This window comes from Dipteris shenzhenensis, chromosome 22, assembly GCF_047967505.1.
Source record: "Dipteris shenzhenensis isolate YYH24624 ecotype China chromosome 22, Dip_SZ_1.0, whole genome shotgun sequence".
Classification (NCBI taxonomy): domain Eukaryota; kingdom Viridiplantae; phylum Streptophyta; class Polypodiopsida; order Gleicheniales; family Dipteridaceae; genus Dipteris; species Dipteris shenzhenensis.
Genome location: NC_141617.1, coordinates 31,398,769 through 31,416,844, shown reverse-complemented (window position 1 = coordinate 31,416,844; position 18,076 = coordinate 31,398,769). Strand labels below are relative to the sequence as shown.

Below are 18,076 nucleotides of genomic sequence, written 5' to 3'. Positions count from 1 at the left end.
AGAATGGTTCCACCTCACATGACTTCTGAATCTTTTTTGCAGCTGATTGCAGCAAAAAGACAGCCAGCATTCCCTAAGGCAGCTAGACCACATGATCTTAAACTTTGAACAGCAAATATCGCAAGTAGCATTAAGGATTTGCCTAAGAAGAGAGGACAACACTTGGATACAGCATGCAATTATGGAGAGGAGCACATAGGCGTCACTGGGCAATGCCCTTACCCCATACATGGCAAACTATTACAAAATGATTAAGCATTACAAAGAAGGAACATATGGCCACAGGAAGGCAGCATGAAACAGTAAACCACATGTGCCTCTATTCAGAAAGAGGAATAGCACAGGTGTAAGAGGCAATTTCGCACTGCACAATAATGAGCGTGAGCTTTCACTTTCCGCTTTAAAAGAGGGGGAATAACCTGCCAAGGTGCTTTAAGAACAAAGTGAAATTTTTAGGAACTGAGTAGAACTGATAAGTTCCATGTGCTGTTTTTGCTGGCCTGTGCCTCTTATCTGGGGAAGGGAAATGCCTGCTGCTCCTCATCCTTCGCCCTCATCAACCAGGCCTCCAGCGCTCAGTTATGCACTACATCTGTTTACCTACATCCCCTAGCTTGAATATCATTACACAATCAGTCCTAGAGGTTACGTCTGCTGTAAAACTATATTTAAAAGACCTTACTAATACACCCCATCACACTACCTAAATTTTTCACCTTTCGTGTTACTCCATGCACATGCACAATCCATTTCATCTTTCTCAAGCTATCCCTAAATGTTCTCTCCACCCTCAAACTTCACGATTGGTATCAGAGCCTCCCTCCGACCAGCAAGATACTGCATTCCAAGGCTTCACATAGCCAAAGAAACATTTACACAACTCAATATAAAGTTCTGGCATCTAGAGCCTTTTAGAAGACGTACAACATGAAGAAACTTTGTCTTACCCTTTCATATGGCTTTGCGACACCTCTATGTCCTGACATAGGGGAAGAATGCATTTCCCTCAATACCAGCTGCCTATATTGTGAATCTAGAACCAAGTAAATTCTGTCCCCAAACCACAACAATCCGTTATGCAATGTAAAGTCAGGATGATCCCTGCATGAGTGCTTCTGCAATTCTGAAGTTTGCATGCACTCTTCTTGAATGCCATGTGTCCAATCTTGATAGACGGTAGAAACTGCAGACAAGGTGCAAGCCCACATCCTGGAGAAGGCATCAGCAGCCACATTTTCTTTCTGCTTCCTGTACTCAATGTCAAAATCATAGGACTGTATTGAAGCCAACCATCTCTAGTGCTTCGCAGACAATTGGGCTCCACTTTTTGAAGGCATGTAGGTTGGTCAACATTTCGTAATCATAAACATGGTAGTTGAGCTCTTTTGCATCAAATTTTCTGCTTTCAAAAGCTATTACACCATGCTCTTGCCTTAGAACAGCCCCCAAGCCTTTGCCACTAGCATCTGCCTCCACAATCGATGACCATGAGAAGTCACGGCGTACCAACAAGTCAAGGCTAATCTCGGGTCTTCAAAACTGAGCTGCGCTTCTTTTGACCACAAAAAGGCATCCTTCTTCAAGAGGTCCGTAAGAGGAGCTGCCCTCTTGGGCAATTTCGGAATAAATTGTCTGTAGAAGGAAGCAAGCCCCAAAACCCTCACCTGGATGAGATTTAGTGGTTCCAGCCATTCCCTCACACATTTCACCTTTACATAGTCCACCCGAATCCCATCTCTGCTCACAATGTGCCCCTAGTATTCAACCTCTTCTGCCACAAAGGTATATTTGCTGGCTTTGCATAAAGCTGATGCAATCTCAAGACTTCTAGCACTTGTTTGACATGCTCAATGTGCTCCTGTTTGCTCTTGCTATAAATAAGGATGTCTTTAAGTGGCTACAATATTTTGTTCATGAGTGCCTGAAAGGTGACCAGTGCATAAGTCAACCAAATGGCATCACTTGAACACATACAAACCCCGTTTCTGTGTGGAAGGTTGTTTTGTGCTCATCATCCTCTCTCACTCTAATCTAACGATAGCCTAACAATCTCAAATCCATCTTTGTGAAGAATTGAGCACCCTTTCGTTCATCTAACAGATCATCCATACTGGGAAATGTTTTTTATAGTAACTTTGTTTCCACAAGGAGCACTAGGGAGGCAAAGGGAGGAGTGCAACTATGTACATGTCCTGCCACTTCCTTCTGTTCCACTTTACAGAGATGGTATGGAGCCTTTTGTTTATGCATGGCATTCAAGTCAATAATAAACTGGCCCAAGGATTTCATCCAATCACATCCCAAGACTATGTCAATCAGATCCATGTCCAATGCAAAGGGATCATCTGCAAAATCATAATCATGAGAGACTTGGATCCTCGATTCCTAGCAACATGGTCTACTAATCATATGCTATCCATTAGCAACCTCGATTCTCATCCCATCAAATATTTCTGTGGCAATAAGCCCCACCTTCTGCAAGGTCCTCGTGTTGATGAAACTGCTGTCCACAAGCATATGAACAGTCCTACCCCTAATATCACCCACTAACCTGAGTGTCTCAGCGTTCCTAGCACCCATCAATCCATCAAAAGATGTTCATTAAAGTCCCAATATTGCTCCTCCTCATTCAGAGGGGCATTCCCATCAACATCATGCAGCGCATGGAATGGTACAGCAACACGATGCTCAACAAAAGTGAATGTAGGAGTATGATAGGGGATAACGTTGTTGGGCTGAACCCTGTGCGTGTCATGGGTGTGCCCTCCAAGATGAGTACTACCACCTGGAACAAAGGGAAACTCGCAAAGGTGAAACTAAATCCGACCCACCACCTGGACCAAAGGGAAACTCGCAAAGGTGAAACTAAATCCGACCAGGTAAAAGGGTTTTTGGGTCTTGCTTCCTTTCTTTGCACTACGGTCATACTCACTTGTGGGGCAGGCCATTCACAATTCACAGCTCTATACGCCATTGCAGATGGAGCCGTCCATCTTGGGATGACCCACTGGTGTTGCATTCGATGAGTGCTCTATGAGCATAATTAGTCCTTTCACCACTCCAGCTAGCATACCTAAACTTGTTTTTGGTTCACATGGCAGTCCATGGGCCGACCCACTGGCGTTGCATTCGATGAGTGCTCTATGAGCATAGTTAGTCCTTTCACCACTCCAGCTAGCATACCTAGACTTGTTTTTGGTTCACATGGCAATCCACAGCATTGGGAGAAAGGTTAATCCTCCTCTCAACCTTTTGGCATGCAATCATGCATCGAGATGCATTTGGCAGGAATACACAGCCTGGGGTTCATACACCCATTGCATCGTCAACGAGTGCTGAAAGCCATTTATAGCGTGTACATCAAATGGGTGGCTCTACATTTCATCAAAGTGTTGGCTATGGACAGCAGTCCGGAATTGATGAGAGCATTGCACTCTTATTGTGCCTTACCTTTGGCCATCCGTGAGGAGATGCCCTTCCATCATTACATGAACCTTAAGCGTGATGACACCCATAGATTTAAGGGAGGCCAAAGCAGAAATTATGTAGCAAATGATGGAAGGATAAGCTCACAATGCACAAGTTTAAAGATTATGTAGACTTGGTACATGATATATCTCTTTCTTTTCTTCATTTTTCTTGAAAGCTCCAATGTGGCATTGATTGCACCATTGCTTTTTCTCCGTTTGCTGCTTGATCCATATCACCCGGACTTCTTCCACTATGTTGGACTTGCTCATAGGTACTATGGCCCTTACAAAGTAGTGAGGAGAGTTGGCGAGGTGGCTTACCAGCTGGAACTGACCCCATCTTCAGAATCCATGATCTAGGCTAGACAATGAACTCCCTATCTAAATTATTCATTTCTACTCTAAGAATTGAAATGGTCTAGAAGCATGCAAACTAACACACTAGACGATGCCACCTAAATTAGCAATCGAGGAAGACTTTGAGAATCTTAACACATACACGCTATAGCCAATGGTTTCACAAGTTTAATCACCCCCAAAGCCACCCCAATGGAGTAGCATAATCCATAAAATACATAGGACTAAAGGGCTTTCAAAATTCCAGGTGCGGTAGGCCTAGTCTTGCTGGTTAAGGTAAACCAAGCTTCACTCAAAGAAATCAGATATAGTTCTACATGTACATGAATCTATGTTGAGTTACACCTTACTCAGAATCAGATTCTCGCAGATCAAAAACAAAAGTTCTCCGAAACACAAGAAAGCTGAAGCAATTCTTTCTTTTAGATTCAAAATTCATTATTCATATCACATAACCTTCATAAGCCTAGAATATATCCAATCTTATAAATTAAAATTTTATAAAACAAGCGAAAGAACAAAGTAAAGAAGGAAGTTTGTAAGCAATTTTAAACAAATTATGAGTAAAAGGAAAATAAAAAATAAAATAACTTAGTAAGCAAAGCTACACTTATGCCCTCATCAGTACCCAAGCATAAGCTGCCATCTGGGTTTCAAACAATTCCGGAATCATTATCTATATCACACCAGAAGACAACACTGCAATCATCAAACCTGAAACTCAGTTACATACTTAGATAAATCTATTTTTCCGTATTTGTCATAGGCTTCTCGCTGTTGGGGGTCGCTTAGAACTTGATAAGCTTCTCCTAGTAACTGCAGGACAAGTAAAACAGTTCAAATTGGTAACTCATTTGGAAATCACATACACATACTTTGAACCTCAATTACCAAGTAGGCTAGTAGCCATGCTGGTTGGATATTCTAACACAATTTAAAAAGGTTCTCACTGTTTCACGAATCCACTTTCCATTTTGTCCCTCTCAGAGGGATGGCAGGAATCTTTAAAACATTGGTAATACCTCATAATCCTTTCCTTCATTACCAAGCCTACTTAGCTGCTAAATGTTGAACTTCGTCTAGTAGTCCAGAATCACACTGACCTTGGCACAGCACCACTTGAACAGCTTGAAATCAACACTAGTCCCCAATAATTTTTAATAACAATCAACTTAATTTAAGCAACACCATTCTTAAATTCAACATTTAAAACCTCGTTTTAATGTACTGCAAGAATTGACATAAATAAAAGCAAGATATACTAACCTGGAATTTCAAGGCAGCTTGGGGATCGTTTAGGTTTTTGTCTGGATGCACTTTTCTTGCCTACAAATGGAATGTACAAAAAATAAGCACTAAACTGCTTAGAGTAGCAGAAGACAAGCAAAAAAAGAAGCTACAATCAGAAGAACTTCACAAGCCTTACAGAACTTCCATCTTCCTTCCCCGATTAAGTCTCATAGAACATTCGTGAAAGGCACTCATGATTGACATTGAACAAAATTTGCCTCCCTTAAACCCCTACATTCAGCCATACAAGGAATGTACTACAAATACTAGAAAGCACAGCAGCAGAACCAGGACTCATATGGAAAGTCACGTTTGCTCTAGTCTCTATGCTGGGCTCTCATAAGTTCCACAAGCAATGTCACATTCATTAGATGAAGGCAAGACACAAAAAGCAAGACCATGCCTCCCTAAGTTCCTCCAATTTAGTAGCATTCACTTTAAGGATTTGAACCCATAAGTTCAAATCTTCAATCTTAAATCACTGTTGAATAAGTCAAACAAATATTAATAAGTAAATCACAAACCAAAGCATATGAACAATTCTGAGCCAAATTTCTAGCTTAATATCCTAAAAAAGCAACCGACATGACCAGCATCATGCCAAGCACTTAGCTGGACTAATAGTGACACTATTGGTAACCAGATTCCAAAAAAGGCATGTACACTCAGTAAAGCAACAAACTCATAATCACCTACAACTCAGTGATATACTAACCTATGGTAGCAATCTCGAAGTCATTTATCCGCCGCGATTAATTCAATTAAATACTCTATTTTTTGTCATAAAAAAGCAAGCGAACACGTACGGCCCACAGGGCAAGCGCTGACTGCAACCAGCTTAAGACGAAAATAGTGGTAAAGAATGGGTGATCTAGATGATGATTGTGGTCAATTAGGCGACATATTAAAGTTTTTTATGAACTTATAAGATGCAAAACGACCCAAAACAGATAGTAATTATGCAAGGGACTGCAGAAACAAGAAGGTTGATCAGAAGAAGAAGAAGAAGCCGAAGCAGGAGTCAGAGGAGTGAAAAACAACAGCAAATGTGGTAACAGAAACAGGAGAGTACTTGGTGACAGCTCCGAGTGTTGCTGAGATCAAGTAGTATGCAAATTTAGGTGGAAGTATTCTTATGTCTGACATTGAAAGGTGGTCGGATGAGCCAGAGGAACAAGAGGCCTTTGTGAAGGTGGAAGACAGCAATAGTTGTTCAAATTGTTGTTGCGAGAACAAGGCTGACACTACTTGCATAAGAGAGTGCCTTCCAAGAACAGAGTCAGAGGAGTACAGGGACACTGATGTTGTGGGAGCCTCCAGGACGTACCTAGCTTGTTTTCAAAGCAAGCAGTCATATGGGTGGATCTTTGTGCATACATTCAAACTTCAGTAGCATGCTTTGGGCAAAGTGTTTACCTTGTGTTTCGTAGGTACTAAGGAAATGGAGGGTGAAAGCCTTCTTGGCAGACAGACCGGTAAGTCTTGTTGCAAAGGACATCAATGTCTATTACATGACGTTTGTCAAGGACAGTGATGACTGCTTTGAGGAGCACAACTTGCTAACAGGGACAGCAGTTTCGAAGGCTTCTTCAAGGCTCCTATTGTTGATGGTCTTTTTCCCTCACCCCTTGGTTGACCAGTGTCAGCTTGTTGCTTGGACGCAAGAAACCAAACGTCTACTACACGATTCGGCTGCAAGCACGGAAAAAACCATATGGAGACGGGAGAAAGAGCGTTAACACGATGCTAGAAAAGGAGTACATTGCACACACAACTTATATTACTCGAAAAGAGCAGGCTGGTACCCGCTAGCCGCTAGCCTAGCCTCGCCTCTCCATCCGCTAGCCCCCTCCACCTACTAGCCCCTCCACCTCCGCTTGCTTATAGCTCACTGTACAAGGGGGGTTCTCATCAGCTAACCCAGCCTCAGCTGAGCCCCTGGCTCAGTCTGAGGTGTTAGCTCAAATAAAGGGGTTGCTGATTGCGCAGGTCTTTTTCAATATGGAGTTCCCAAAAACGAAGGTTTTCCCATCGACTCCAGCCACCAAGAAGCCATCACTTATCACAAATTTCAAAGTAAGCTTGATCCACATGAACGGATTTACTTCCTACAGCAAGAACTCAGAGATGCAAAGCTCCACATTGCTTCTTTGGAGAAGATAGTTTCAGAAATGAAGAATGAAGGCAGACAAGAGGTAATACAAGAAGTCCTACAGCAATGCAACACCGCGGCTCTAACACCACAGCTCGTAGTCAAGGTCCAAGAAATGGTCAACACTCAGCTCAAATCCATGGGACAGGAAATTACAGAAGCAATACACAACAAGATCGACAAATGTGATCTCTATACTGAGGTAAGAGAGCAGAAAAACATAGTAAGTAACAAGAAGATTTTACACATTGGAGGATTGCAAGACAGCTGTCTTAGCTGTTTTGGAATGGAAGAGGAAGAGGAACACATTGATGATAGCAAGATCATTCATTTACTTCAAAGAAAAAAGCTCAAGGGTCAAGATCCTTAGACAAACCAACAAGCTGAAAGGTACTAGGATTTGGATCTCTGAAGAGCTCACTATGACCCAACTCAAACAACAGGCAAATGAACTCATCAAAGTGGAAGGAAGGTAAATGGGCGGTCTACCGAGATGGGCAAGCACTAATAAGAGATTTCAAACCTAAACCCAAAGATTCTCAGTCTTAAACTCATGTTATTCGAATCACTCTTACATAATACCTGAATGTAGTTATGTTATGCTATTATAATAATCTGGGGCTGAGTTGTTGTACTCCCCCACAGACTCTCAGTCTCTAACGGATGTTGTAGTTTTGTGGTGGGTGTATTTTGTCCCATAGACCCGCGAGGTCTTCCGAGGACGTTAATATATCTTTCTTACTTTCTTTCTTTCTTCTCTCTCCCGCCTCAACTCAAGACTCTAATCTCTATGCCTAGACTGTGCTAAAAGTCACTGTGGGCATCAATTCGGACTGAACAAAGTCAAAGTCAATCCAATCTACATTTACTACTTGGGTTTTGCATTGACCAAAACATCAAACTCGTCATTAGCACAATCATATAGGCATACTCTGGCCAGAAAATAATGAAGAGGTATTGCCTGGTTCGGGGGCTAGTACATATGTCGTGGTGTTGGTGTTGCACCGCAAAGAGCTAGGTTCATTGTGCGAAACTTCATCGGCATATCTCCCTACCAGAATAGCTCGCAAAATGTCCATAGGTATACGTAGAGCTATGGGCAACACATCCATAACGAGAGGCAAGGGCTCCGTGTCGAAAACACCAGGCCGAGTGACGTTTGGGTGGCCACATTGGCCCAACACCCAAGAGCGACATACTTTGGGAGAAAAGGGGAGGTGAGCCACCAAAATCAATCCAATGGCCCAGGCATTAGAGTCGAGCAATAATAATGCACGAGCTGCTGACCCTTCATCTGAGAATGTGGTCATGGTAGTTGTGGGCCCGCAGATGTCTTAGAACCCAGTGGACATCGCAATCTTTGTAGAAGATGCCCGTATGCCACCAGAATCTTGGACCCTGTCTACACGGCAATTTGTTTGGATGCTCCTCCAGCACTAAAATCTTTAACATTAGATTTTAAATCTGTTTAACCTCGCCTGCTCACAGAGAGAGTCACGCTTGGCTGGGATGGTTTCCAAGTCTTCCGAGTCATGCCGTGCAGGCACTGTGTTGGGGGCAATTGAGATCACGGATCCACTTGTATTTAGTGTTGTTGCACTTATGCCCCATTATCAAGCTCAACCTCAGAGACAGCAAGTGCTCCTTGTGTTTGCTCTTGCCTAAGTATAGAGAGAGCAACCTGGAGAGCAACATGTTCAGTCTTCAACTTCGTTCAAATCTATAGTAAGGCTAATCGCCATGGAGTGCAGTCTCAAAAACCTATAGAGCTGTGTAGTCTTGAGTCAGTTGCCCTTTGTGCACTTCCACCATGCATCTAGTATGCTGAGCCTCATTCGGGGAAACCCGAGCATTTGCACGGCCAAAGGGTCTTCTCCCTTCAACAGATTCCATCTATCTTTGATCTCGTCAGACTAGAGATCGGTTAAGAAAACCTCATTTATAAAATGTGTGCCTTGGTCACTTACAAATGCCTTGGCTTCTACCCACTTGGTGGCATAGTCAATGCAATGAGGATATACTTGTTTTATGTATACTGAGCCGAGTTCTTGAATGGCCCTATGAAATCCAAGCCCCATTATTGGAATGCCTCCCAAGCCTGACTCGGGTTGAGGGGCATAAGCTGATGTGGTAATAAGCGACCCGTCCAATGGCACACGTAACACTCCAAGCAATGAGCATGAGCATCTCGGAACAAGGTGCTCCACCACAGTCCTACTTGGAGCATTTTCCAAGCTGTAAGTTCTCCACCACAGTGCTACTTGGAATACTTTCCAAGCTGTGAGTTCTCCACTAAAGTCACCTCCACCAAGTCCCATATGAGTACAACTGCTCGTTCATGAGAGAGAATCCATCTGCAAAGGACTCTAACTACTCCTTGACGATAAAGATGGCCTCCAATCAAACTATACCTCCATGCTTTTAGTGCAACCTATATGCACTTGTCTCGTGGCATATTCTCAAGAAATGTGGCCTATGATAGAAACTGGAGCATCTCGTCATACTCCGTTTTGGATATGCCACCTGCAAACAATTGAGCATCGGGAAGCTCGATAGTGACTCCTTGTGCTTGGTCTGGTGCGGGTAAACACGAGAGGCAATCTACACCCCCATAAGACTTTCCTCGTTTATGAATAATCTTAAAATGAGCTTCCGTAACGAGAACATCCAATGTACCAGTGGTGATTGTTTTGTTAATAAAATACAATAATGCTTGGTGATCAACATAGAAATAAAAGAAATGCCAACAAATAGTGTTGAATTTTTGGACACTGCTAACCATTCCGAGAGCTTCTCACTCGATGGTACTGTAGTTGTACTCGGGGGGGTAATAGACCGGCTAATCCAGTCTACCATCTGGTTGTTACAAGATAATACCTTAATGCATCCAAATGAACATGAAAGATTACATCCCACCTGGATTGACATAAAATGACTGTCCTAATTGCCCATTCCTTTAGTGCCTTGAAGGCTACTGACACTTCCTCGTTCCAATGGAATTGGGTATCTTTCTTGGTAAGCTCATGAAGAGGTGCCGCAATTTTGGCAAAGTCTTTCACAATCTCCTATAGAAGCCGATGAACTTAGTGAATGAGCATAGCTATGTCAAGTTCTCGGGTTCTAGTATTTGCTCAATTGCTTGGATCTTACTCGACTCGTGTGTAATCTCTTCCTTGGAAATATCATGGCTAAGTAGTATACGTTGCAACCCCAACACAAAAGACACACTTGGCCAGAGTCAAGGAAATCCCACCTACCTACACTTGACGAAGACTTTCTCATGGCAAGTGAGGAGATCAAAAGTTGCCGAGTAAACACAGAAATCACCCAAATAGATTGCGATGAACTCGGTCAAGTACTCCCTGAAAGTCTGGACCATTAATCTTGATGCATGTTGTGCAAACTAAATGGCATGACTTTGCACGCATAGTGATGAACGCAATCTTTTGCTAGTCCTTGAGTGCCAACGAGGTTTGATTATACCCACTACCCATCCATAATGATGACTATCTCATGACCTCCAAAATGCTATCAAGCAAGGGGATCAAAAATGGATCTGGGATTGTTTGAATATTTAGCTTTCTACAATCTACGCATACTCGGAGCTTCCTTGTTTTCTTGGGCATCACCACAATCGGGAATAGCCAATCACTGCAATTGATAGCATAGATGAACCCGGCTTTGATCAGCTGGTCAAGCTCGGCTTTAACTTCCTTGGCGTAATTCGAATTCCTCCGATACCTTGACTAACAAACTAGGGTATCAACAAAATCGATGTTGGCAACTCTAAGGTGGCAGACCATGCGCAAGGGTGTGCGTGTGTGTGTCTGTGTCTGTGTCTATGTGTACGTGCGTGCATGCGTGCGTGCGTGCGTGCGTGCATGCGTGTGTGCGTCTGTGTGCGTGTGTATGTGTGAGCACAGGTGCGCGTGTGCTTGCGTAAGTGAAGGTAGTCTGCTATGTAGGCAGTTGAAAGAACTACTTCGTCGTACTTTCAAATATCATGTGTCAGCTGACAATGCTGATGTCTACCAAGACCGTAACTAGAAGTGCAACTGAGAAGATGGGGTTAGCTTGGGATCCATTGTCCAATTGCTATGCTTAGTGACTTATTTAGATCAGGTAGGCTCACAATTAATTGAGCTAGGAGTCTGAACAATTGGTGGATACATTGAATAATCACACCTCCACTCGAAGTGTCTCTCCAAGGGTGTGAACATAGAAGTCATTAAATGGCTGGGATAGCACACCTCAATGTAAGTATGGTTTTGTGGTATGAGCCAATACTTGAGAACAACATAACCATAAGGTGGCTAGGTGGTATGCCGTTTGGCCATGGACCCCTCTCAATGATGTCTTCACTAGTAAGCATTGCTTGATTGTGCACAACTGTTTTAACGATTAGGTCATGCACTTATAGAGTGATTGATGAATTACAGTCTGGCCACGCCAATTTCCTCTATTACTAGGTCCTTATGCACGATTCAGTTTTAATGTTGTTCTGACAATGTCTACTGTATACAGCTGACCTGTATATACATCACTTGATTGTGTTGTTTGTCTTGAACCTAATGAATATCTGAAACCTGTTGACTAACGGGATTGAAGGTGGCACTAGCGTGACTGTCATCTTAGTCTTGCTCTAGTTGGTACCAACATATCGAGTCTCGCTTCACCTTGGCATCTTGCAATTCTTTGTACAAACTTTTGTTTGTGGGTACCACCTTAAGACTCTAGATTGTCTTCATGTGTCCTTGGTAGCACTTGTCGTTATGTTTTGAAATGGGAAGCCGCTGATGATCCGATCTTCCAATTCAATAACGACATCTAGTGGTCCCAAGGTGGGAGAGGGAGACTTCGTTGTAGAGGACTCAACTCGTACTGTAATGAGGTTCCCGAGTCCTTTGAGAATGAAGGATGAATATCCTCAAGACAGATAGACGAGGAGACTTTAGGAACGAGGTCTTCAAGGAGACTTAAGTTACTAAATTCTTCGAAAGATCACCATGATCATGCCCAAGAGCCTGTTCATTACGTTCTTGACAGCACCTCTGCAGGAGCTTTAGATTCAGAAGACCTGAACACAAGTTCGGTTTTCTGGATGGAAACCTAGTGGAGGAAGTGTATGGGAAGCAACTAGAAGGATCTCTCTACCAAGGGCTAGTGAAAAGAGTGCTAGTTTCATCAGATCATCCTTTACTATCGGACACTACACTCGCAGGACTTGCTCGTCCTGGCACTACTCCCTAATAAAGCGGGCTGGACCGAAACACAAGGTTACCATCTTGTCCACGATCCTCAGAGCCTAACTGAATCACATGTAAATGTTGACGTCGCTCTGACCTTGGTTGAAGATGAAATGACCTTGTGATCTCTCTATAGAGAACTGATGCATGGCCCCTATCCAACCGTCTGGAATCCAATTCGGGATCTACGCAGAGTGCTAGAATCTCCAAGATGCTTGAGCACCATTGTCATATCCAGTTCAGCTCCCCTCTAGAAGGGGTTGAGTTTGGCCTGCTCTAGAGGGGAGACAACCTCCCTCATATATAAAAGCGGGCCTTATGCTAAACGATATTAAGGGTCATCTCCCCACATGTGAGCCTCCATAAGTCGACAACACCTATTTTCTCATATTCTCAGTAGCTCATTCGAGACGGCACTACCAGTTTCAGACTCTCTAAAAATGTGTTGCACACGATCGCCGCCGAACCATCCTAAGACTAAGTTGCAGACAGATCAAACAAGACGATTCCCGAATCCAAACGAGGATCGAGCTCACAAATGCTGGACAATAATTCAAAAAGCGCTAGGTACCTGCACATAATAGGCTTTCTTGATTTCCGAGGGGCTAGCGTCCGGCCGGACGTCTAGGACATCGTAATATGCAGTTTCCTTCACCATGACTGGAGAGTGGAAGAAGGCAAGCGATCGAAATAATCTTCTGAGGTGCACTAGGGATTTTCAGACAGGAAATTCGAGCATGATCTGCTGTTTTAGCTAGATGCAAACAAAGGGAGCGGCGTATTTCAATTATATTACTTTATCAATTATCAATATTTTATAACGACAAGTGTACTTTACACGTTGTCAACACGGCTGCCACTGCCACTTGCACGTGTGCCCCTCCTAGTGGCCTGAGTGTTCACAATAATATATAACATTTTATTTTTTTTAACACGATATGATTATTCTGTTTTACACGTCTCTTCAACGCGGCTGCCCCCACGACGGACACGTGTGCCCCTCGTAGTGGGCCTTGGGTGGGTGAGTGAGAAAATAATATAAAATATTTAATATTTTTTTTAAACACGCTATGAATAATTATTATTACTATCAATATTTTTTACATAATTCGTATACTTTTTTCCTAAAAATCATAGCTAAGGCTACATATTTGCCAAAATGGAGCACAACCAAAATGTTGCAATCCTAGTTTCATTAAAAATTATCACCACCACACACAAGCTCTTTACCCGACACAACAAACCTACCCGAACCATAGACCTAATTCAAAATTATCAAATTCTCTCTCTCTCTCTCTCTCTCTCTCTCTCTCTCTCTCTCTCTCTCTCTCTCTCTCTCAACTTGGCCTAGCCTAACCTAATGTAGCCTAAGGGTTCATTAGAGGGACGACAGACTCCCTCAACCTCATCCTTTACTCCCCCCTTCCTCTTGTAGTCACCTCTCGTCACCCTCTTGCATTTCCCCCCTATCGCCCTCTTGTAGTTGCTCCCCCCCCTTGCCCTTCACAACCATGCCCTCTATCTCCCTCCTCATCCTCACCTCCTCTACAACCTCTCCTCTCTTGCTCAGTCCCTAGCCTCTCCCTCTCTCGGCCATCTCTCCTTCTCTGGCATGTCCTCGAGGGCTCTTTCGAAGGGCTCGACCGCCCTCCTGCTCAACTTGCTAGACCCCTTTTGCTTCCTCAGCAATTCACTCTCTTCCACTCGGCTCTCGATGCATCCTACCCTCTTTCGTTATGCTAGGTCTGTGTTTAGGGCTAGGGTATGTTGCCATAGTTAGGTTAGGATTGCCTAGGCTAGGCTAGGCTAGGCTAGTTTAGGCCATATTAAACTAGTTTTTCAAGGTTTATGAACACCGCATCCCCATTCACACCTCGGATTTTTTATGTTCATTCGAATGGGGGACATTATAGTGCACACTTTGCCTTTGATTAATTGTTGAGTAATCTAATAGGCGGCAAATGTATAGTGCATAGTTTACCTTTTGTTAATTGTTGAGTAATTTAACAAGTATCAATCAATTATGTAACATGCTTATATCATTAAAGGGGAAATGTGTCCAAAGTTTGCAATTTTCTACCTACATCCCCCACCCCTACAACTCACCCAAACTCTTCTTAGCTCCTTCCTACACTTTTCGAACATTGCATACAAAAACCCATCACGATGTGGAAGTTATCAATGTGTAGTTTCCTTGTGTAATTTTTCAAGTATGTATGTTCAAATTGATTTTGGGTCATATCATTGCTTTTTATGAGAATTACAAACAATTGAGCGCTTCAACACCCATTTTGAACTCAATTTCTCTTATTCTCCAAATGCTTTTTTATGTGTGTGTGTGCGTGCGTGCGTGCGTGCGTGCACGCGCGCACGTGTGTGTGTGCATGCGTGCACATGTGTATGCATGCATGTGCGTGTGCGTGTGTGCATGCGTGCGTGTGTGCGTGTGTGTGTGTACGTGTGTGTGTGTGTACATGATGACTCAACCATCTCTATGTACAGTCCATATATTTCTTGGCATTAGCTTCCATGACGTTTGTGATACCCTCTTTGTGTTGCTCAATCTGCATATGTGTGATGTCCTTCTTGACAAAGATAGGACTCCCTTCAAGGTATCAGTCTTTGTTAAACTGTGTGCCTTGCCTTTGCTTACTTGATTTTAACTATGAGAGGTTTATCCCACTCGCTCAATTTTTCATGCTCTATGCACTCGTCACATCATGCACACATTTAGGCGCAAGTATCACTCACTTTTGAGCCTCAACCTAAAGACAAATCCACTTCCTACATGCACATCAGCCTCTACATCAACGCATCTAGCCCAGCACATAAAAAGAACCAAAGAAAAAGAAATTATTTGTTGTTCTTTTCTTCAATCGACAGTTGATCTAGATCTAGACCAGAGTAGACTAGATTGCCATAGTGAAGACGATTTGAGTTTCTCCAAGTTGCCAATCTAAGCCATGCCCAAAATTCCCGACCAGTTCCTACTCGGAGTTTCTCCAAGTTGCCAATCTAAGCCATGCCCGAAATTCCCGACCAGTCCCTACGCTCACATACGGTTTCACATCATCACATTACCTGAAACGTGACGTTCATCAATTCAGTGAGCAGACTTCTGAAAGTTCAGAGGCATTGATTGATTGTTCATTGGGCAAATAGCACATTATTTGATTTCACACACACATGCCATCATTGTAAAACCTATTTGGCTATTTCACAGCATTGTGCACATTATTTCAAGCCTTGTAAAGCCTCTTGGCTATTCTCGGCATCATTTGCCATAAAGCCTTGTAATTCAGATTGGATTATATATTGCAATTCTACCTTCGCCGACAGTTTAAATTTCACTTGCTTCAGTTAGTGTTTTGTAGTTGATTTAGATAGTGATTTCACAAACACTTTGAGTACATTTCTTGCACCATGTCTATGACTAGCAACCTCAATTTGGAGGCATCTGTAAAGCTAGATAACTCCAATTACGGCATATGGAATTAACGAATGGAGACCATTCTTGTACTTCAGGACAAATGGGAGTATGTTGATGGATCTACACTTAGACCATTGGACGATTCAACTAGCAGTAGCTCTATTCCACCTGTTGTCACAGCTCCAACAACGGGATCTACAGTAGGATCCCCAGCTACATAAATAGTTTGCGTACCTCTAGCAGATTCTGCCATTGCCCGAGCTTAGGCAGAATGGGACAAGAAAGATAAGTATGCATATCATCTGATCAAGCAGAATGTACAAGATGTCATGCTAGGAGAGCTCAACACAATCAAGACAACCAAAGAAGCATGGGATATGTTCGCAGCTCTCTACGAGTCCGAGAACACTTCCAAAATTCTCACATTGAGAAACCAAATCAACCAGAGTTTCCACAACAGTGGTGAAACCGGTCATGCTTGCGTACTCAAGATCAAAGATTACAACAATCAACTTGCAGCAGTTGGAGAGACCATGAATCCAGCTGAAATGGTTCAAGTTACCTTGAATGGACTAGGAGAGAGATATGAATCTAGTGCAGAGTATTGCCATCCAACGGCAAATTCTGACACTGGAAGAACTTTAGTCAATTTTACTTGGTAAAAAACTCAGGACTCGGGCCATTCATGTAAAGGTCATTCCAATGATCAAGCATTCACAGCTTCAGATAGAAGCAAAGGTAGAGGTAGATCATTCCAGCGAAGTGGTCATCATCAGTAACAAAATCATCATCAAAGTCAGAATCAGGTTCAGCATCATCCTCAGCAACATCAGAATCAGCAAAGAGGAAATCATTCCAACCAAGGAAGATTCCAAGGGCGAGGGAATGCATCCACCAATGTGTCAAACATCAAGTGCAACTACTATCATAAGTTTGGACACTATGAAAAAGATTGCCGCCGCAAGAAGCAGTACGACCAAGGCGGTCAATCCGATAGCAATCGAGGGAATTTCTGTGGAAGAGGAAATCATCTTTGTGGACATTCTACTCACAGTCATTATGCAAATGAACATGGGAATATGTTCCTTGTAAACGAGGTAATTCAGAAGACCGATACAATGTATTTAGACACTGATTGCAATTCAAAAGAGGATTTCAGCTATCAAGTCGACCAAGCAGATTGGGACTCTTGGTACATCGACGTGGTGCATCATCTCATTTGACAAAGCATCAAGAATGGTTCACAGAGATGAAACCATTAGAAGGTCAGAAGAATGTCATCTACACGGCAGATAATACATCGAATCCAGTTCAAGGGACATGCATTATCCCTATGAACAATTTCACTGGTACAAAAGGATTAGTGAAAGATGTACTCTATGTTCCAAAACTCAGCAAGACCCACTTGTTAGTCGGTCAAATTATGGAACACAACTATCGAGTCACCTTCGACAAAGATTAATGCATGATTTGAGATAAATCTAGAGGATTTCAGCTAGTAGGAAAAGCAGTCAAGGAAGGACGCTTGTTTAGAATGCTAGCTATAGTAATAGATTTGCATGCCATGTCAGCTCAACCGCAACAAATGCCACTATCCGCAAAATGGTACAAGAGATATGATCATGTCAATTTCAACAGCTTGATAGATTAGAATATGGCAATTGGAATTCCTAAGCTATAGTTTCTTGGAAAAGTTTGCAAAGCATGCTGCTTCAGCAAACAAAAGCGAACCAACTTTAGCAGAAGTAGCTCTTGAGCACGAGGTATTCTTGATTTGATACACACAAATGTATGGGGTTATGCACCGCAACATCAATGGTTCTCTTTACTACTTGACTTCCATCGACGACTATAGCAGATATTGTTGGGTCTACTTTCTGAAAGAGAAATATGAAGTCTTTTCCAAATTTCAAGAATTCAAAGACATGGTAGAAAACCAGACAGGTAGAAAGATCAAAGTCATGAGATCAGACAGACGAGGTGAATACATGTCTTCAGCATTCATGAACTTTTGCAGAAGTCACAGCATTGGAAGACAATTCACATGTGCAGATACTCCTCAACAAGATGCAAGACCTGAAAGGAAGAATGGTACTTTAGTAGACAGTGCTAGAGCAATGCTTAGTGAGAA

At 42.7% G+C, this 18,076-nt stretch overlaps 1 protein-coding gene across 1 annotated transcript in view; it reads right to left on the bottom strand.

Annotated features, from left to right (window-relative positions):
* LOC147888003 (chaperone protein dnaJ 10-like) overlaps nt 1–13,303 on the bottom strand; it is a 69,099-nt gene extending 55,796 nt beyond the window's left edge. The window contains exons 1-3 of the mRNA XM_087393342.1: nt 13,087–13,303; nt 5,094–5,153; nt 4,561–4,643 (exon numbers count right to left, since the gene is read on the bottom strand). Coding sequence (XP_087249468.1) covers nt 4,561–4,643; nt 5,094–5,153; nt 13,087–13,173 — 230 coding nt within the window. The 5' untranslated portion in view covers nt 13,174–13,303. The remainder of the gene's footprint in view (nt 1–4,560; nt 4,644–5,093; nt 5,154–13,086) is intronic.
* Between the last annotated feature and the right edge of the window lie 4,773 nt (nt 13,304–18,076).